The following is a 22,439-nucleotide window of genomic DNA, read 5'->3' as shown; positions in this document are numbered from 1 at the left end:
ATTAAAATGCGCATGTTGTTAAGCCGCCATCTTGACCCGGAAGTGATGTTAGTAACTTTAGGTTCTTGAATTGTCTGTAGTGCCTTTTCTTTAGTCTTAGGTTGTTTTTCATATGATGTTGGATTGCATCACACCTTTTCTATGGTACTAGAAACCCAGAATATTCATCTCTTTTTGGTGTAATGCTGTCATTTACCCCTTCAGCTAGTCTAGCTGGTTGCATTTCCAAGCCTAAGTTAAAATAGCAAAAGCATGTTTCACTTGGAGGTAACTAACCTGACTGATACTTGAAGCCACAAGTAGGGTTCTCACGTGGAAGTGTGAAAAGGGAGTTTGACCAGGAGTTTCAAAGGCAGTTTCAAGTACATGATACATAAATGTGCCCTGAAACTTTCTGTATGATAGACTCAACATTCCTTCCTGTGTTTTGGTTTGTTTTCCTCTGGGTATCAGCCAAGTCAGTTACCTCCAAGTGAAACATTCTTTTGTTATTTCAGCCTTAGAACCAGCTAGACTAGCTTAAGGGGCAAATAACAGCATTACACCAAAATATCACATTTTTTTTTTCATTTAAAAAGCCCACTGTGTTTGCTAACGCCATAAGTTCAGTTGCCCCTAATTGCCTTTTCCCTTGTGTGGACTCACATTTGGCTTCCTCTTTCTAGCACTGACAGAGATGAGAAAAGGAGCCTGAGAGGGGAAGCACTGTCTACAGATGAGGTCATGCAGCAGATATATGCACTCTGAGTCAATGTTCTCTGGCTAGGTCATTCAAGGTTGAGGAAGGGCTCTGATGTGAGTCTGGAAGGAAGTTGGGGTTAAAATGGGATCACCATCCCTGTCCTTTTGAGAAGCCCAAGCCCTAGGAACTGGGCCTACGGACAAACAAGACCACCCAACCTGGACTCCAGTCACCCCACAAACCTTTCGCAAGTACTGGATGGCCTGGTCGTGGTTCCTCCTCAGCTGCTCGATCTGGGCAATTTCCTCATACAGACTGATCAGATCTGATGTCTTATCGCCCTTGGCGATAATAATATCACCAATCGTCTTTTCGAAGTATGCCAGAGCTAAATTCAACCTGTGGGTGGCCAACGAGGCTCTACAAGAAAAGGGGTGAAAGTCACAAAGAGGTCATTTACTTTGCAGACACAAAAGGAAGTGATTCTAAGGCTTAACAATTTGGCCTTCAAATCCAGCCTTGCTATAAACAGCAAGCTCCTATTAATCTATATTTTACCACCAGATTCCATTCATCAAACCCATTAGTACATTGTATTAATATAAAATGCAATTAATAAAAATGCAAATGGAAAAACTGGTTTCCAGCAACTCCTAAGATGGGATAATGTACCCATAAACACAGACTCTCTAAAATCACGGTAAAATTTTATTATTCTGGCTTCCTCTCTAAGAAAGTTTTTGTTTTGTTTGATTTAGTTTGGTTTATTCTTCCTCAGTTGAAAATGAGAAAGAGTAGAGACCTTGTGAGAGCAATGGTTTCTTCTAATCCTTATTCAGTACTATAGGTTGGAAACTTGATTAGTTTATCTCCATAGAGATGTGACTCAATCAACAGTGGGTATTAAACTTGATTAGATGGAGATGTGTCTCCACCCATTCTAAGTGGGTCTTGATTAGTTTACTGGGATCCTATAAAAAGAAGACTTTTATTTGGAGAAACTCCCTTTTGAAAGTGATGAGAAAGCCACAGCAGAGCCAAGCAGAGCCACGAGGCCGAGAGAACCACAGAGTTTACCAGCTAGAGATCTTTGAAGATTGTGAGAGAGTAGAGAAGGATGACAGAATGCCATAGAACCACAAAGCAGAGAGTCCACTAGCTAGCGACTTTTGGAGATGAAGAAGAAAAATGCCATCTGAGGAGCTTCATGAAGCAGGAAGCCTGGAGAGGAAGCTAGCAGATGCCATGTTCATCATGTGCCTTTCCAGATGAGAGAGAAATCCTGACAGTCTTCACCATGTGCCCTTCCACTTGAGAGAGAAATGCTGAATGTCACTGGCTTTCTTGAACCAAGGTATCTTTCCCTGGATGCCTTAGACTGGACGTTTCTGTAGACTTATTTTAATTGGGACATTTTCTTGGCCTTATAACTGTAAACTAGCAACTTATTAAATTCTGCCTTTAAAAAGCCATTCTGTTTCTCATATATTTCATTCCAGAAGCTAGCAAACTAGAACACCCAGATTTACTAATTTTAGCATTTTGCCATATTTATTATATCACTCTTTTTTAAATTGATAAATCTTTTTTAAAAAATAATTTTATTGATAAAACTTAACAAACATACAAACATTCTTAACATACAAACATTCCATATACGATATACAATCAAAGGCTCACAATATCATCTCATAGTTTGTGTATTCATTACCGTGATCATTTTTTTGAACATTAGCATTACTCCAGAGAAAGAAATAAAAAGAAAAAAGAAAAAACTCATACATACCATAAATACCATACATCTTACTCATCCCTCTCATTGACCACTAGTATTTCCATCTACCCAATTTATTTTACCCTGTGTCCCTCCTATTATGCATTTATTTATTTTTGTCCACATTTTTTAACTTATCTGTCCATACTCTGGATAAAAGGAGCATTAGACACAAGGTTTTCACAATCAATCACACAGTCACATTGTAAAAGTTTTATCTTTATGCAGTTGTCTTCAAGAATCAAGGTAACTAGAACCTTGTGTCTGACGCTCCTTTTAACTATGGTATGGACAGATGAGTAAAAAACATGGATTAAAAAATAAATAAATAATAGAGGGAACAAATGTTAAAATAAATTGAGTAGACTGAAATACTAGTGATCAATAAAAGGGAGTGATAAGGGGTATAGGAAAAAATAGGGGGAACAAAGGTTAGAATATATTGTGTAGATGAAAATACTAGTGGTCAATGAGGGGGATGGGTAAGGGGTATGGTATGTATGAGTTTTTTTCTTTTACATTTTTATTTCTTTTTCTGGAGTGATGCAAATGTTACAAGAAATGATCATAGTGATGAATATACAACTATGTGATGATATTGTGAACCACTGATTGTACACCAAGTATGGAATGTTCATATGTTAAGAATGTTCGTATTGTATGTTGTTTTGTTTTGTCAATAAAATTTTTTTTTAAATATTAAAAAGAGAGAATGAAGGCTACTGGAACACAGCTAAACAGTTTCAGGTATTTCTCTCCACCCACTCCAATACATCATAAACTAAAAAGAGGTATCTATATAATGCATAAGAATAACCCCCAGGATAACCTCTTGACTGTTTGAAATCTCTCAGACAATGAAACTTTATTTTGTCTCATTTCTCTCTTCCCCCTTTTGGTCAAGAAGGCTTTCTCAATCCCTTAATGCTGAGTCTTGGTTCATCCTGAGATTTCTGTCCCATGTTGCCAAGTAGATTTATATCCCTGAGAGTCATGCCCCCATAGGAGGGAGGGCAGTGAGTTCACCTGCCAAAGGTGGCTTAGAGAGAGAGGCCACATCTGAGCAACAAAAGAGGTTCTCTAGGGGTAACTCTTAGGCTTAATTTTAAGTAGACTTAGCCTATTCTTTGCAGGAATAAGTTTCATAGGGGTGAACCCCAAGATCAAGGGTTCAGCCTATTAATTTGGTTGTCCCCACTGCTTGTGAGAATATCAAAAATTCTCCAAATGGGAAAGCTGAATATTTCCTCCTTTCTCCCCAGCCCCTAAGGAGACTTTGCAAATAATTTTTTATTGACTGCCAAAATTACTCTGGGATATATAAGGGTATCACATTAATTTGTACAAACCAACAAAATCTCACTCTCTATTCAAGATTCCATGTACTTATGTTGTTCAACTAAACTAACCATATAAGTTAAATTAGGAAATTCACTGCCCAAAATAAAAATTTAAGTGCAAGTCTTTTTTTTTTTTTTTTTAAAGAGAGAGTGAGGAAAGGAAGGAAAGACAGAGAAGGAAGGAAGGATGGAAGGGAAACATTATTAAACATTTTCTTGTTTTATTATATTTTGTTTGTTTGTTTGTTTTTTTTTTTACATGGGCTGGGGCCGGGAATCGAACCGGGGTCCTCCGGTACGGCAGGCAAGCACTCTTGCCCGCTGAGCCACCGCGGCCCGCCCATAAGTGCAAGTCTTTTAAGGAAAATCTCCAGCTGCTGCCACAGGACACTTCTGCTTACATTTCACTGGCCAGGACCTAGTTATGTGGACATATAGTCTATATTCTGTGAGGCTATGTTACAAGCACACACTTACAAGTTGGGGTTTCTGTTTCTGGGGGCTCTATAACACGAATATATGAGAATTTTTCATGTTATGACATGCTTTGTAAAGGCCATATACTGACCTAGGAAACCATGTGGCTTTCTTTATGGTCTTAGTTCATATCAAAGTGCTGGGAAACTATGGGTGAGCTACTTAATATCACTTTGTCTTTGGGGAGAATAATGATGAGGACAGTACTACCTATCTCATAGATCTGTTTTCAGCATGAACTGAGATAATGCATGTAAGCTGAACTAATAGCTCCATCAATGTAAGATCTCATTATCCATAGATATAATTTTAATGGCCATATAAAATTCAAACCAGGGGACATCACATCATAATCCTGGCCCTATTACTGAACACTTAGCTAGTTCTCAGCTGGAGTTATTATAAAGTTTGAAATTTTTATGTATACTTATTTCTTTTATAGTTAGAGCTATACCTTGGATATAAAGCAATGTCTTAGGGTTCTTCATATATATTTTAGAACATTTTATTTAAGGTGGATTGTGGGTACATGCATATTCATTATATTATTATGTAAATATAATTATCTTTTAGTAGGTACATGAATTTTTAATTGAGAATAAAATAGTATTTCACTGAAGTTTATCTGCCTAGAGACAGCAAGGCACAATAACAATAAGGGTAGCTCGAAGCTGGTTCTGACATTTATTGGCTATGGGAGCCTAACCTCCCTTCCAAATAAAGCAAAGTTAAGAATACCTAAATTACAATGTAATTGTGAAGATGACATTAAATATGATAATTAAAATCATCTAGCAAATAGTAGACACAAAATAAATATTTTCCACTTCCCTCTTGTCCCCATCTTTGTAATTTCAAGTTGAATTTAAAACATTTATGTGTGTGTGCATGTGTGTGCATAGGTATATAATTGTATAACATATGTAATTATTTTATATAAGGCATTCTAGCACTAGTTACAAATTTTTCAAAACTGGAAAGTCTAACCCTGCCATTAGAATTAGGATTAATAATTGAAAGCACTGGAAAAAAAAAAAGACACTGGCATATTATCTGATAATTCTCACAAACATTTTTTTCATCAACCAGACCACTATTTCCCTTGACCATAAGAGCAGAAGTTATGAAATTGATAATGACTCTCATCAAGACCTTATAGAGAGATATTAGCCAAGTTGTTTGGCCTGAATAATCTTGCCTTAGTTTTTTCTACCCTTAAAATGGGAAAATGCATTAGCCCTTACAAGATATTTGGTCACCATCAAACATAAAGTGTGATAATATGGAGAGTGAGCTATGGATTCAGATGCCCCCATTATAACCCTGTTGTAGTAGTTAGGTTCAAGTGTCAGCTTGGCCAGGTGAAGATGCCTAGTTTTGTTGCTGTGGACATGATCCAATGGTGCATGAACCTCATCTGTTGCTGATTACATCTGCGGTCAGCTAGGAGGCATGCCTGCTGCAATGAATAATGTTTGATTTAATTGGCTAGAAGTTTAAATGAGAGAGCTCAAGGTAGCACAGCCCAAGCAGCTCAGCATACCTCATCTCAGCACCTGCAGCTCAGCCCAGGCCTTTGGAAATGCAGAAAGGAATCACCCCGGGGGAAAGTTGTTGGAACCCAGAGGCTTGGAGAGAAGGCCAGCAGAGATCGGCCTGTGCCTACCCGCATGTGATGGTTTGAAAGGAAGTATGCCCCCTAAGAAAAGCCATGTTTTAATATAAATCCCATTTCATAAAGGTAGAATAATCTCTATTCAATATTGTATGTTTGAAACTGTAATGAGATCATCTCCCTGGAGATGTGATTTAGTCAAGAATGGTTGTTAAACTGGATTAGGGGATGACATGTCTCCACATATTTGAGTGGGTCTTGATTGGTTTATTGGAGTCCGAGAATGAGAGATTCAGAGAGAGCAGAATGACATAGCCACGAGAAGCAGGGTCCACCAACCAGTGACCTTTGGAGATGAAGAAGGAAAATGCCTCCCAGGGAGCTTCATGAAACAGGAAGCCAGGAGAAGATGCTAGCAGATGACGCTGTGTTCGCCATGTGCCCTTCCAGATGAGAGAGGAACCCTGACTGTGTTCACCACGTGCCTTTCCAGATGAGAGAGAAACCCTGATCTTCATCGGCTATCTTACACCAAGGTATCTTTCCCTGGATGCCTTAAATTGGACATTTCTATAGACTTGCAATTGGGACATTTTCTCGGCCTTAGAACTGTAAACTAGCAACTCATTAAATTCCCCTTGTTAAAAGCCATTCCGTTTCTGGTATATTGCATTCCAGCAGCTAGCAAACTAGAACACCGTGTAAGAAAGAACCTCAGTTGAAAGTTAGTTGCCTCTCCTCTAAAGAACTATATGTTTTTAACTAAATAAATCCCCTTTTATTGAAAGCCAATCCATCTTTGGTGTGTTGCATTCTGGGAGCTTTCGCAGGCTAAAACACCTGGCTCTTCTACCTACCAGTTCTGTAGCCTTGGGTTATTTAATATTTCTGTGCCTTGATTTTCTTATTCATAACTGCAAATAATAAAAATACCAACTTCATAGTCTAGCAATAAGGACTAAATGAAATAAATTATGTAAATAATCTATGAAATAAATTATGTAAAGCAGTTATATATACACATATGTATTTCTGTACTTTCTGCATACACATAGCAGGGACTCAATAAACATTGCGGGATGAATGGATGAAATGAACACTAGTCTCAAGAAGGAACAAGGCCTTCTTTAATATAAGGCATCAAAACCTTAGCCACTATCCGATGTGACAGCAGCAGACAAAATGCACATCTAATTTATGGGACTATTTGAACTTAGTCCATAGTTTGATTAGCTCTACATTTTCCATCTCCCTGTCATTTTCCATTTGACTTCTAGATTCATAGTAACCTAGGGGAGACAGATGGCATGCATTTCATTTATTTATCATCTGCCCTACCATGGAAAGTGCTACAGTTTTGAAAATAGATTGGTTTCAAGGACGTGAAGATATTTGAAAAGTCTAGGGAACAGTAAACATTTTATTATTTTTATTTCTTCTGATAATCTCATGGGCCCACTCATTTTGACATATTCTGATTCTCAGAGGACCCCTAATTCAAGTACAAAGCAGTTAAATTTTTGTTCCAGCTTTGATAAATTCTATGAACTTTGTTTCCATATGGAACAGAAATTTCCTTTAAAATGTATGTGCTAAAAGAAATAAAAAAATAAAAAATAAAATGTATGTGCTATGCATGCCTTTTGTGTGCTGGCAATAAACTGTCTTCATTAAATGCTCCTTCTCATCTGTTAAGATGCCACATTTAATAACAAAAATAAGTAGCAATTCAGAAAAAAAAAGTCATTTTAGAATAAGTGTGAATATCAGGAAGAGTTAAGAGTTCCAGAGTTTGTTGCCAAGGGTAATTGTAATTTGTTTACCCTCAGCTTCAGTTTCTTTGTTCTCTGCATAATAATGGTATCAACTACCTCCATAGTTCTTGTGAGGATTAAATAGACCAGTGCACATAAAGTTCAGAGCACAGTGTATGTGTTTCATAAATATGAGCCTCTTTTATTATCATTTGAGTTTTTGTGTTTCCCCTGATTTTTTTTTCTCCACTTATACAGAGTGTATGGAACAATTATGTAATTCCAGGTCTCATTCATAAAAGCATTAGCTTCTCTAAGCTTGGTGCTCACCTGCCCAAAGCAATTGTTAGGTCTTTCTCTGAGACTTGTAATCTATAAACACTTCCCTTATCAAATTCCTTCAGCTCCTTCAAGCTTCTCTCTGCTCTCTGCAGGTTGAAATAAGCCTCTTTGCCAGTGAAACAGTCAAGGAAAATGCCAGGCACACAAACTGAACCTCACTGTGTAAGCATAGCAGTTGATAAGCAAGGAAAAGAGCCCTTGGAAATGGAGTAGTATTTGAAAATGGGCCCTTAAATAGGTTCTTCATTCTCCATGGGTATATGTTGTCAATAGGAAAGAATTCTCTAGAAAAGGAACAATCTCGGGTTTCCTGTGGTGGCTGTCTCAATCCAGAGATAGGGTGGGTGGTGGGCATTTGGAGAAATGCACTGAAACCATAAATTACATTAGATTTCCTTTAGAGGCATCTACTGTTTGACAACAGTCATTCAAATTTTTCCCAAGTTGGTTCCTAAGAATGGTAAAAGAGGAAACAATTCTGATGAAAGGGACTTTCTGGGTCAGTTAGAAAGTCCACGCAAAGCAGTTTTTTTGTTTTTTTGGCAAAACAAATAGCAGGAAAGAAAATCCCCTTAATTTCCAAACATCCTTCTATTTCCCACCTTTGCAAGAGCTCGCTGCTAAGGGCATTACAGAGTAAGGCCACATATCAGATTTTCCAGGCTGATCACGAGTACCAAAACTAGAGGGAGGGAGGTGTAGAGAGGAGGAGATGGGGGGTGGGGGGTGGAAACAAGGGCTGGAAGAATGCGCATGGTTATTCATGAACATGAAATGTCCTTAACAGATTTCATGTGCACATGGTAACAAAAGGCTGCCACAAACACAAGCATTTGAGGAGAGGCACACATGACAGCCTTCTTCCAGAACATGGAGAGCTACTTCTTTTGAGTCTTTTACTTGGTATCCAGCTTCACGGGCAGTATTATCAACACCATTTCAAAAGAACAAAATAATCAGGAGTCCATTAAATCAGTGTTTCTTGGTTGTACATTACGATCACCTGGGGAGCTTTTAAAAATCCCAAGGAACAGACGACCCCAGGCCCATTAAATCAAAATCTCTGGGGTAGGACCCAGACATCAATAATTCTTTATGCTCCCCAGGAGATTACAATGTACTGTCAACTTTGCAAACAGTTCTTTAAATTATCACCCATTTTCTCCCTTCCTACATGAATACCAACCATTATCACTTACGTCCTCATTTTTTCAAAGTTGCCCCGACATCATTGCTAATACTGATTTTCTTGGGTGCTCAATGAAGAACAAGACTGAGTCAGAAAACTTTCAACTGGCTAAGAGATATGTCCCCACTGAGATTCCTCCCATGGCTCAACTAAGAGCTGATAGGAGTAGACATACAGTGGGAAGTCACACCTTTCTAGATGGAGATAAGAGGCTTGTGGAGGGCTCTGAACTTGGGATAGAGCTACAAGGCCTTGGTTTAATCCCCTACCCTCCAGTATGAGAAGGTACGTTAGACACATGTGACCTGTGGTCCTGATCACCAGACCCATATGGGAAGGGAAGGATATTGGTTCTGCAGGAGCCAGGCCACTCCCAGAGTGTAGTAGAGCATGATCAGAGCTCCTAGGATTTCCTTTTTCTCCTTGTTTGAGGTCATGTTTCCCTTCCAGGTCAGCAGCGTGTTCTTGGCAGACTCAGCATGTTTCTTGGCCTGGGCTGGGAGTCCTGGGGAAGTTTGAGGGTGGGTGGCAAGAAATAAAAAATAAAAAAGAAATGCTTCAGTGAAAGACATTCTTGGAAGGAAATAAGGTGTGATTGTCATATGGTCTATAGTAACAATTCCCAAACCTGATAGTGCATCAGAATTATCTGGAAAGCTTGTTAAGAATATAGATTCCTGGGCCCCACACAGGATCTACTGAATTAGAATCTCCAGAAGAATGGGGTTTAGAAATTTATAATTTCAACAAACCCACAAATGATTCTTATCCCTGCATTAGTCTGCAACTCATTTTTTATGGAACCCAGTGATAGAGACAGGAATGGAAGGTCAGGATCCCATTCCCAAGTCTGCAGCTAAAGCCATGTGACCTTTTAAAGTCAGAAAGCTTCTTCCATGCTCTGAATGTGGAATGAAAACAGTAATTATAGACACTGCCCCTTTCCAAACACATGAAATAGTACAGGAATCAACTAGGTCATACCACAGAGAGCTGTGCTTTAAGCTTTCTGGAAAAGCCACTCTATAAATACAAGGCCTTGTGAATGTAATTACTTCCATGTGTGAATTTTTTCAATCCAAGATGAAGCTGGTGATACTAATTGGTCACACACATAAAAAAGAATTCAATTTCTAAATGTGGTGAGGCCCCTCATAAGAAGACAAAGGGAATGCCAAACCGCAGCTAGACAGAATTTGTGGTTTTTTTCTCCCTTGTTTTGTAACTAATGGTTGGTATTTCTGGGCACTGGGTCGAACTACTATTTGTTCAGTTAACAGAGGGAGACTTGGGAACATTCAGTTTACAGGACTATTTCTTCACCCTTCAGCCTAGTTCATATCTAGTGATCCCTGATGAAGAAGGGAAAGTCTTGGAGAAAAGAGAAAGGCCAGCAGAAGATCATCCTAGGGGTTCTTCCCCTACCCTCCTGAAAACAGTACTGGTTGGTGGTCACTTTCAGCTCTTCTCTCTGCAGACATCCAGGGGCTGGTAAACATACTTACTAGTACCAATCAGGCTCACTGTGCCCCTAATACTGACATCATATTCTTCACTTCACAACTCCAGCCACAGGTCCTCAGCATGCCCTGCCCTTGGAGTTTGGTAACACAGCATGGGTGCAAGTCAGTGCCATAAGGCTAGTTTGCCTTTGTATATTGTAGGTCCTTATATATCCTCCTTAATGAGTTGCAGCAATGGAAGGGAACAAAAGTATGCTCTGAGTGAACCCTAAAGTGATTCAGAAATCTAGAAGTCTCTGTAGAACATTCAGAGATGTCATCTTCTATTGGTCTTAGCTGAAGAGAAAAATGGACTATCGCTCTCAAAGGGCAGTGTTGTCAGTTACCAGGTAGCAGTGGCTCTTAAATTGCACTGTGCATCATAGGCACTCTGTTAAAAGACAGATTCCCTCGCTTCACTTTCAGCAATTCTGATACACAAAATCTGAGGTGGGAACCAAGAATTCACATTTATAACAAGTACCATAGGTGATACTGATGCTGGTAGTTTGAAGACCACACTTTGAGAAACACTATTAGTAAAATCTTTAAACAGGAAGTGGGAATCACCTCTGGCCTGAGCCCAGAAAGACAAAATAAGCAAGGGTGTGTGTTTGTGTGTGTGTGTGTGTGTGTGTGTGTGTGTGTGTGCATGCACGCACATAAACTGGCAGGACAGATTTGGGGAAGTGCTAGAAGGCAGTAAGGAGACCAGTCTGACAGAAGGGCAAGTTTGAATTTAAAGATGTGTTAGGTTTTTTTAAAAAATTTATTTATTTATTAATTAAAAAAAATTAACAAACGAACTAAAACATTAATATGTGATCATTTCATTCTATATATATAATCAGTAATTCACAATATCATCACTTAGTTGCATATTCATCATTTCTTAGAACATTTGCATCAATTCAGAAAAAGAAATAAAAAGACAACAGAAAAAGAAATAAAACAAAAACAGAAAAAGAAAAAAAAGATTATACCCATATTCTTTACCCCTTGCCTTCATTGATCGCTACCATTTCAAACTAAATTTATTTTAACATTTGTTCCCCCTATTATTTATTTTTATTCCACATGTTCTACTCATCTGTTGACAAGGTAGATAAAAGGAGCATCAGACACAAGGTTTTCACAATCACACAGTCACATTGTGAAAGCTGTATCATTATACAATCATCATAAAGAAACATGGCTACTCGAACACAGCTCAACATTTTCAGGCTGTTCCCTCCAGCCTCTCCATTACATCTTGAATAACAAGGTGACATCTACTCAATGCGCAAGAATAACCTCCAGGATAACCTCTCCACTCTGTTTAGAGTCTCTAAGCCATTGACACTTTGTCTCATTTCACTCTTCCCCCTTTTGGTTGAGAAGGTTTTCTCAATCCCTTGATGCTGAGTCTCAGCTCATTCTAGGATTTCTGTCCCACGTTGCCAGGGAGGTCCACACCCCTGGGAGTCATGTCCCACGTAGACAGGGGGAGGGTGGTGAGCTTGCTTGTTATGTTGGCTGGAGAGAGAGGCCACATCTGAGCAACAAAAGAGGCTCTCTTGGAGGTGACTCTTAGGCCTAAATTTTAAGTAGACTTGACCTATCCTTTGTGGGGTTAAATTTCATAGGAATGAACCCCAAGACTGGGGGCTCAGCCTATAGCTTTGGTTGTCCACACTGCTTGTGAAAATATCAAGAATTCAACTTGGGGAAGTTGAATTTCTCCCCATTCTCACCATTCCCCAAAGGGGACTTTGCAAATACTTTTCCACTCACTGATAGAATCACTCTGGGATTCATCGGGGCATCACTCTGGACAAACCAACAAAATCTCATGTCCTACCTGAGATTCCAAGTACTTATGGTGTTCAATCAAACTATCTACATAAGTTATATTAGGAAAAGCACTAGTTAAAATATAAATTTTGTATGAAATAAACATTTTTTGCTCGCATAAAGTGAGATTTTAAAACATTAATTACCATCTATTTTCAGCACCCTGTAGTAATAGATATTTCTTTGTTCTTCCTCATGCAAAAACATTTTAAAAATTTGTACATTTAGTCACTATTATTATACACTCTAGGCAATCCTAGATTATACCATTAAAGATGTGTCAGGTTTTAATGGGACAGGTAAAATGAAACTTGGTTGCTAAAATGAGGAGGTCAGATTTGATCTGCTATGCAACAGGAAGCCCTAAGGGGTCTTGAGGGAAAGAACAACAACTGGAAGCCTCATAGAAAACTCTGCCTGGGCCATCAGACAGTGGAAACTTCATAAACCACTGAGAAGTCACGTAGGAAACTGAGAATCTTTGGGAGTGTCATTCAGGAGTGCAGCACCCAACTTCAGACACTTCCATGAGAACTGGTATCACATTCTGGGTGCAGAGGAAGAAGATGACCAGCTGTAGGACCAGCTGTAGGAAACCACCCTCAAATCAGCACAGCCACCCCTCTGGGTTCCTGAATAGAAAACAAAACAACTGCCACTTGACAAAACTGCTCTAAGGTAGCCCTTGAGGCTTTATGAACCACTCTTCCCAACCTCCTCCTTAAAGTCCCTGGTGCTGGTTGGGAAATCCCCAGAAGGAATGTCTTTCCTCTAAACTCAGCAGTTAATTGATTCTACAATTCCTTGTCTGCACTTGACCATGCCCTACACTGTGATATTGAAAAAGCTGAGCTGGATACCAATAGGGCTTAAGCAAAATGAACTAGAAGGATCTCAATTTAAAAACTCCTCATTAAACATTAAAGTAAGGGGAAAAATCACCTCTTTCCCCCTCCCTGAATCTGCTTTGGTATCTAAAGCCCTATAGGTATGTAAGAATCTCTTTACAGGGCAGGCCACGGTGGCTCAGCAGGTAAGAATGCTTGCCTGCCATGCCTGAGGACCTGGGTTCGGTTCCTGATGCCTACCCACGTAAAAAAAGAATCTCTTTACATACTCATAGGTATATATATAAGCCTGCCAGAACAGTGAAGGAAAAAACTGAAACTTCTATTTTTTTCTTTGTTTTCTATTTTTATGAAAATTTGTAATGTTATATAATATATTCTGCTATATATCATTTATAATAAATACATATATATGGAGAACATTTGCTCAAAAGTTTTCTTACTGAGAAGGGAAGAAACTCTCAAAGGTTTGGAGACCACTGTTCTACATGAATGGTTTTCACGTATGAAAGACCTCTCTTTATGTATAAAAAAAAAATCACATGGCCTTCTTCCACTTCATAATTATTTTTTGGTGCATGCTACCTGAAAAAAATTCATCATGACGCAAGGTACTACGAATTCAGAAATACTTTGAAATAAAGTTGCATTTTATTTATTATCATGCCCCCTTTTATGTAAAACAATACTCTACATATACGAATAAGGCTTATTATTGCTTGACCTATGGACAATGCTGGAAGATCCTGATCTCATTCCCTAACTTGAAGCCCCCCACTTCCACCAGACCTCTGATCTTAGATCAAATCATTTCCTGTACTTCCTCCCAAGCCAAGGACACCACCTCCCACCCATTCAGCAAATACAGGGTGGCCTCAAGGTCTGTTTCTGTAACCCGAGACTCAGCAGCTACAAGGAAATACTAATGAACTTCCAAAACGGGTCCAGAGATCATCCACCAAACATATCAATCATGTTGCCTTAGTTTGGGTTGGGATTCCACAACTGAGGTCTCTGTTACCCTGACTCAGGCCAAAGAGAATCTGCTCAGAGGTACTCAGTCTTTAGAGGTGCATGAACGTGGCTTCCTTTCTTTGGAGGTTGCTGCTGTTCCCAGAAAGCTGGAGGACAAGGTCTTGGCCATCATCTATATTTAAGAAGTCAGTCCAGCACAGTAATTAAGAGAGCAGGGCCTAGAGCCAGACTTTGCCACTCACTACCATCTGTGTGGCCCCAAGCAACTTGCTCTATGTTTCAGTCTATTGATCTATAAAGCATAATAAAAGTAATACCTTCTATCTTGTAGGTTTGTAATTACAAGGATTAGTTAAATTAACTGAAGAAAAAGGATTAAATAGTACCTAACATATAGGAATAAAGTGAGTTTGAATAAATAGCAGGTATTATTATTATTAGCTATTAAGGTAATAATATTATTACCTATTAAGGGCTTATTCCTTAAATAATCCATTATATTTTTCCTCATTTCAGGCATTTTTCATTGTCAGAGCTGCTTATAGAATCTCTGTTAAAAAAAAAAAAGGCTGCATTCTTAAATGCAAACTCACTTTAGAGAGGCCTTAAGCTGCTGGCAGGTCAGATTATTCACTTCTTATCATTCCCTGTTATTTCACACATACCAGTTTTGTTTTCACCAGTTAGATTAAAAAGGCAGGGTTCATGGCTTATGCTTCTCTTTCCGTATTTTGCAACACCTGTAACTGAGCTCTGTGTACCTGGAAGGTTCCCAGTGACGCCTGGCTTCTTTAATAGTGAGCAAAATATCAAGAACCTGCTTGTCCACCTGTGTTTTCCTTCCTGAACACCAGTCACTTGCAAACAGCTCACCACTAGATGGCATGCCACCCTGGTACTCTCCGCCAGCCCTCCTCTCAGTTGCTTCACTATCTATCTCATGAGGATTGTCACCAGGGCAGAAGGCCAGAGTTCCACTTTGCACGCAAATTTTCCTTACTCAGTTTCATCAGCTTCTTACACACTCTGCTTTGCAAAAGCCTCACATTCTCTCATATTGTTGACAACCGAATCCCATTCCGTCAATTACTCCATTTTTTTAAAACCTTCAAACATTCTCTCCCACCTGGCTCCCTCTTCTTTGCCTAAAATCTTCCTGGGTCTTACTTATCTTGTGAAATATCTTCACTCGACTTTTTGCCCTTTCTCGCTAGCCTCCTATTTTCTCACATTCCTTTCAGAATGTCGACTTTTTGCCCTGACTTTTTGCCCTTTCTCGCTAGCCTCCCATTTTCTCACATTCCTTCCATAAATGTGTCCATTCCCCCAAGCATCTGTTTACCAGTTTATTCTTCTTTCTCTCTTTCCCTTATGAGGTTTTATCATCTCCCATAACTTCAACCTTGGCTTCATGCTTATAATTTTCCATTTCCCCTCTCAAGCACTGGCCTCAAATATTCCTTTGTGCTTATGACTCTCCTCTCCTTTATAGTTTTGGTCACAAATTTGTAGGGACCAAAATTGTAGTAAATGTGTACTAATGGATTTCACTATTGCAATTCAAAATCAATATATAAAAAAATTGGACCAACCTTCCTCTTCCTAGCCCACTTCCTTTTCCTGATCTACTTATCTCTGAAAACCACAACTTCAGTGGCCTGAAACCTCAGAGCCATCTTCAGGGCTCATTTTTCTTCACCACTAAATCAAACACCATGTCTTACCAATTCTTCCTTCATAATCTCTTTTTTCACTTATCACTTTTGGATAATACATTTCCATTGTTCAAAAATTAAAACTACATGAAAAGGCAAACATTGAGAGATCTCATTTCCAATTCTGTTGTTTTTAGCCTAAGCAACCTCTAGGTAATTTGTTTGATTTCTTGTATGTTATTCAGTGATTTTTTAAATGCAAATATAAGCATACATTCTCATTTCTCTCCCCTTCTTTCTTTCACAAAAAGAAGCATATTACAAATACTGCACTGTGTTGTTCATTCCTTTTTGCGTAACAATATATCTGGAGATCTTTCCAAGTCAATATAGAGAGAGCATCCTCAAACTCTTTTAAAAACTGCATATTTTCCATTGTGTGTATGTACTACTCCCTCATTGATGGATCTTGGGTTGTTCCCAATCTTTTACTTTTATAAACAATGCTGCAAAAGTAATCTTACCCATATACCATTTTACAAGTGTGCATTCAGTCAAGACGCCCAGAAGTTGGATTTCTGGTTTAAAGAATAAATGTATCTGTCCCTCCTAGTCAATTGAATCCTTATCATCTCATTAATTCTGGACCTAGATGACTTAGATGACTTCCATTCTAGCTACCACTGCCAAATTAAACTTTTGAAAATTACCCAGTTCTTCATTATCCTGCTGGAAAATCCCCAATAGTCCTTCCTACCTATCTAAATCCTAATCTTTATTTAAAACCAACCATGGTTCCCTTCTTACAGTCCTTAGCCAGACAAGGCTGCTAAATGCTTTCTAAACATAAAGTTTAGAACTCTTCTATTACTTTCCTACATCTGAACTTTTCCACTTCCATGCTTTTGCCCATGTCTTTCTCTTCATCAGAAAGGCTCACCCCTTCATTCTCCCTACTCAAATTCTATTCATTTTTTTATGGTCCTTCTCAAATGCCACCTCCCCCATTGCATCTGTCACTTACCACCTCAGCCAGATGTGATTTCATCTAATGTACTCAAAGCACTTTATTTAAATCAATCATGTGGCATTTACCTTATAGTTACTAAGATGGTAGTTATGTCTCTATTTCACTTTCCACACTAAGGGCACAGACTAAGCCTTCTGTGTCTTATATTTCCTAAAGTTCTCTTTATGGTATTTCACATGGACAAGTCTCTCACTAAATAGTCACTGAATGACTGTTTACTGAGAGAAATCAGCCTTTTAACTTGACCCCCGGACACTACCACTGGAAAAACTCAGAGGGAAATGAGAGCAGATCTGCACTGTTAAACACACATGAATATAACAAGGCAGGAGCACACAAAGACACATATGTCCCACTTCCATGGAAGGCTGGCTCCCAAATTCCATCCACTTTAAAGCAGTTACAGAATTAATGACAACAAATTAAGTGGAGCTCAGCAAGGACTTCATTTCTCTTGAAGGCCTGCAATTTTTCAAAGCCTTGGTTGTTTTATCCCATGACCCAGACTTTTAAGGAAAGTTAATGTGAAGAATAAGGACTACAATAGAAAGAAAAGGAACTGGGCTATCCTCAAAGGAAGGTCATGGTCATAATCGCTTCTAGTAAACAATTAGCCTGAGCACTGGAAAGTCTGGGTTCAAGGCTGGGCAATTACCCCATTCAGGTACTTCATCTAAGAAGAAAGTTGTTTTCCCCATCTACAAAACACAAACAGGGCGGTGAGACGGTGGCTCAGTGGCAGAATTCTTGCCTGCCATGCTGGAGACCTGGGTTCAATTCCTGGCACCTGCCCATGCAAAAAAAAAACAAAACAAAAAAAACCCTTTCCTTTACAGGACAACTTTTTCTTCTCTGATTTATGATACCAAACATGATTCTATTATTCTTAACCGCAGGAATAACCATGACTTAAAGAGAAAAGGATGCTGTTCCTATCTTTTGTGATATGGACTCTTTAATGATCTGAATAGCCTAGAATCTAAGAGGAAAAGTAAAACTCAAAGTCAGCTTGTGGTGATCATAGAAAGGGTTGTTTTCAGAAGATGAGGGCCAACCTCCTTTGATAGTTGTACCACAGTCCAAAGTGAGAAACATCTGCCCCACGTTCAGTCTACTCTATCAAATGATCCTTGTATTCTTCCTCTCCTTCCCTTACAGTTCAAGCCACTGTAATCTCAATTCTTAATTCCAATAAAAGTCTCTTAGCTAGTCTCCCTGAATTTGGGCTCTCCCAAGACCCAGAACAGACTAGTGCCAATTTTCAAGACCCAGTATCCTTAGTGCCAAACCAAGTGCTAATGATTTTTGAATCGCTAAATTCATGGGTTTCTCTTCAGCTTTTATCTTATTTGACTTCTCTCTTCCATCTGAAACTGCTAAAACCATGCTGTGCTTTTTTTTTTTGTATGCTGTATGGGTCACATTTCATTCTTTTTCCATGTGAATATCCCATTATCACAGCACCAGTTGTTGAACGTTTTTTTTTTTTAAGAGTGCGTGGACTGGGGATCAAACCCGGGTCTCCCACATGGTGGGTGAGAATTCTACCACCGAACTACCCAAGCATCCCTGCACTTTTCGAAACCCTCTCTCCTCCCTTGGCTACCATGACACAGCTCCTCCTAAATCTTCTTTTTCCTTTGCTGACTCCTCTTCCACTATCCATTTCTAATTTTCTTATTCTCCAGCCTTCTGACTTCTGCCCCCTTCCTCGCTCTTTCTACATACTTTTTCTGATCAGGCTCATCTACTCCTATGGCCTTTGAGCCCCAGATGCATCCCAACATGATTGTTCCATAGTTATACTGTTCATGATCCAACTTATCTGAAACCATACAGTAGCTTTTCCCCACTCACTCTTTCTCTTTAATTCTCTATTTCAGCTAATTGTCCAGGCTATGCCTGCTTTACACTTCAACTCTTTCCTCTCCTTCCCATCTGTGCTGGTTTGAAGCTATTATGTACTCCAGAAAACCACGCCCTTTAATCCTCATTCAATATTGCTGGGTGGAATCATTTTTATTGTTCCTGTGGAGATGTGACCCACCTAATTGTGGGTGGTAACTTTTGATTAGATGGTTTCCATGGAGGTGTGTCTCCACCCATTCAAGGTGGGGTTGCTTACTGGAGCCCTTTAAAAGGGAACCATTTCAGAAAAAGCTCAGAGCAACCAGACACACCAGAACTGATAGAGTCAAGAGAATGGACAGAGCCCTGGGGAAGCTGTTGAAGTGAAAGCCAGCAGATCTCACCATGTGACTTCCCAGCTGAGAAAGAAACCCCAAACCTCAGAAGCTTTCTTGCATGAAGGTATCTTTCCCTGGATGCTTTAATTTGGACATTTCTATAGCCTTGCTTTAATTTGGACATTGGCATGGCCTTAGAACTATAAACTTGCAACTTAATAAATTCCCCATTTTAAAAGCCATGCCATTTCAGATATATTGCATTCTGGCAGCTTGCAAACAAACACACGATACCAGATTTAATTGGCCACTAAATATCACCAATTCTACATTTTACATTACCTTTTCTGCATTCCAAAGACCAAGGCCAATGCCCTCATTGACTTTCATCTGGGCAGGACAATGACCTAACTGCTCTTCACCTGTTTTCTCTACCAGTTCATTCCACCAGAATTTCTCATTTTCAACACAAACTTGATTATGTTACCACCTCACTTAAAATCTTTTCATAACTCCCCAAACTCCTTAATTCCTGGACCCAAATTACCTTTTCAGTCTCATTTCCAGGCATGATAAGTCTGTCCTAAAGCTTCTTCTGTTCTACTCCAACCCTTTGGGCCTGGAGAAAACCCACAATGTTCTGTGTAAGGAGTTTCACACAGAATGCCTCTTCCCATTTCTCACTCTCTAGATCAACATATTCAGAGGCCTTAATTTGTGCTCACTCCCCTATACTTTTTCTTCAAAGACAGGATAAATATCGCCTCCTCTCTGCCACCTTCCCTGACCTGTGGCAGAATCACTGACCTGCTTCATTTAAGTCCCAAAACTTTGATCCTAGTGCTATTAGAGCACCTATCATAAGAATCTTTATGCTCCTGGAAGATAGGGAAAACTAGTATTTACTTAGGTATCCCCAGTGCTTTACACAATGCCACCAAACCTATAAATACTGGGTTGGGCATGTCCCTAAATTCTACTCTTAACATGATGGCAACAAGTTTACGAGATCAACCTGACTGGAAAAAAGAGATTTCAGGAGAGAAAGGATAGAACTCCAACAAGGGAAGGTTTCATTTTGCTGAGGGCCTTCCCACTATTCTTCAAATCATACAGGTGGTGGCTCTCTACTATGCCCAAAAGTGAGGACTGCTTTCAGTCATGGCAGCCCTTCTCAAAGGACATAACATAACAGATGTGCTCAGAAGTCCTGAAAGGGCCTCACTGTGACTTCACTCTGACCCACGGTGTCACAGTCTCCACTGTCAGCCTCTCGTGGTTGTGTCACCTCAACAGCCAATGACTCTAAAGTTGTACTGAAAACAAATGAGTTCAAAAGGGCCTAAGGAGAACATGTTCTGAGACTAACAACTGAGAAGTGAATTCAATTTAATTTTTTTAAAAGCTTTGATTTCTGATATCTAGGCTCATTATGGCCCAAACTTATTGGTTCCTCTCCCCCATAGCCCTCAAACTCTTTAGTTAGGTCTACCCCAGACTCAAGTCCAACAAATGCTTGAAAAATCCGTGGGTCAATGGCTCAAAGATAGGGCTTGGTTCTATCAAGCAGTAACATTTGCTAATCTCATATTTTGTGTCAGGCACTGTGCTAGACCAAATAAGTGTTAGTCTTTGCCATTGCGGGGCCCCTACTTCAGAGACAGAGGCATTTAAAGATAGCACACACATGAGTACAATGCAGTGATTTCCATGATAGATACACATGCATGGGGACACATGGGATGGCCAAGGTGCAGGGATCCTTAGGCTGGCTATTTTGGTTCTAGAAATGTGTTCTTGCTTCAATCAATCTGCCAACAAATATTTATTGAGCTCCTACTGCAAAGTTCCTACCCTCATGGAATTTATACTTGTATTCCAGTTTGAGCAAATGGATTTCTATTTTGTCCTTCTGTACTGGAGACACTTCTAGTAGCTTCATTCTCTAGGATTAGGGTCTGGTCAAATCTTCCAGGAACTTGAATTTTGTCCTTGGACTGCCAGTCCCATTATTGGGCCTCCCTCTCTGATGTGGATGGCATACCTGCCTGTCCTTCCCCTAATGACCTATATTGTCCCTGATATTGTCCCTTGTCCACTTGTAGTTGTTTGGCAAGTTGTTTAACCTCCCTGCGCCTCAGTGTCTTCATCTATAAACTAAGGATAATACTATCTCTCTTTAAGGCACACTGTGAGGCATCAATGAGATTTGCTTTGTATACAGCAAGTATTCAATAAATTAACTGTCACCATCATGGTTACCTTTATTACTAATATCCCCATCACACTGTCTGCCTCATCCATGAACTTACCCCACCTTTTGACAAGGTGTTAGTCAGGGGCAGGAAGATCCCACTCCCCAACTATTCTCCTCTACCATGGTTGTGTTTGGGCTCAAACACACAAGCTGGCCCACCCAGACTCTGCTATGGAAACTATGTACCTCTCAGTGTCAGGTAGCCATAAGCCAGGTTGGTCAAAGCCTGTGCACATTTCCAGTGTTCTTCCCCGAAAATAATCCGAGAAAGGATGACACAGCGAATCAGTTCCTTGTTTGCTTGGGTATTCTGTAGAGAGCAAATAGGTCATTATGCTTTTTGGAAAGGAGGAAAATTTCCTACACATGCTCTTGTCACTGGCATGCAGGATGAATTCACCTTTCATCTTTTTCTCTTTTCTATGTCCAGTCCATCAAATACTGTTGGCTCCACCTTTATTCCAATCTTAAAACCATGCCCTTCTCCTCATTTCTGCTACTGGTGGCTAATCCAAACCATCCTGGCTGACTACCACACAGCCTCTCCCAGCTGCCTCCACTCTTTACTACCACCTCCTTTCAACTACTTTCTACATAAAAGCTAAAAGCTACAGTGATTTCTTTTAACCTTTTATAGTGGAAAAATCATGAAAACAAATAGAAAAGGACAGCCTGGATAATGAATCATGTAGCTTTCTTATCAGTCATCTATTCATAGCCAATCTTGTTTTATATCTATACTCATCTACACCCCTTCTCTTCCATTACTTTGAAGTAAGTCCAAGACACATCAGTTCATCTACAAATATTTCAAAAGTATCTATAAAAGGACATAAAAACCCCACAAAACCATAATCTCACCAAAATTTAACAGTATTAAATATCTAATCTCATAAAACTAATAACTGTTTCATAAATCTCATATTGTGTTTATAGTTTGACTCAGAATCCAATTACAGTTGATTTTTCTCTTTTCATCT

General features: G+C 39.4%; 1 protein-coding gene across 5 annotated transcripts in view; it reads right to left on the bottom strand.

The window, feature by feature from the left end:
• The window catches only part of TTC23L (tetratricopeptide repeat domain 23 like), an 87,118-nt gene that overhangs the window by 51,857 nt on the left and 12,822 nt on the right, over positions 1 to 22,439 (bottom strand). For all 5 annotated transcript variants that reach the window (XR_013157922.1, XR_013157923.1, XM_077116939.1 and 2 more), the window contains exons 4-7: positions 21,646 to 21,769; positions 9,522 to 9,678; positions 7,973 to 8,098; positions 925 to 1,102 (exon numbers count right to left, since the gene is read on the bottom strand). Coding sequence is in view for 3 of the 5 variants with exons in the window: in XM_077116939.1 (XP_076973054.1) it covers positions 925 to 1,102; positions 7,973 to 8,098; positions 9,522 to 9,678; positions 21,646 to 21,769 (585 nt within the window). In the remaining 2 variants the exon portion in view is untranslated. The remainder of the gene's footprint in view (positions 1 to 924; positions 1,103 to 7,972; positions 8,099 to 9,521; positions 9,679 to 21,645; positions 21,770 to 22,439) is intronic.

The sequence above is a fragment of the Tamandua tetradactyla genome, chromosome 9, assembly GCF_023851605.1.
Source record: "Tamandua tetradactyla isolate mTamTet1 chromosome 9, mTamTet1.pri, whole genome shotgun sequence".
NCBI classification, from domain to species: Eukaryota; Metazoa; Chordata; class Mammalia; order Pilosa; family Myrmecophagidae; genus Tamandua; species Tamandua tetradactyla.
Note: the sequence above shows the minus strand (reverse complement) of the source record. Positions and strands in the feature narration are given on the sequence as shown.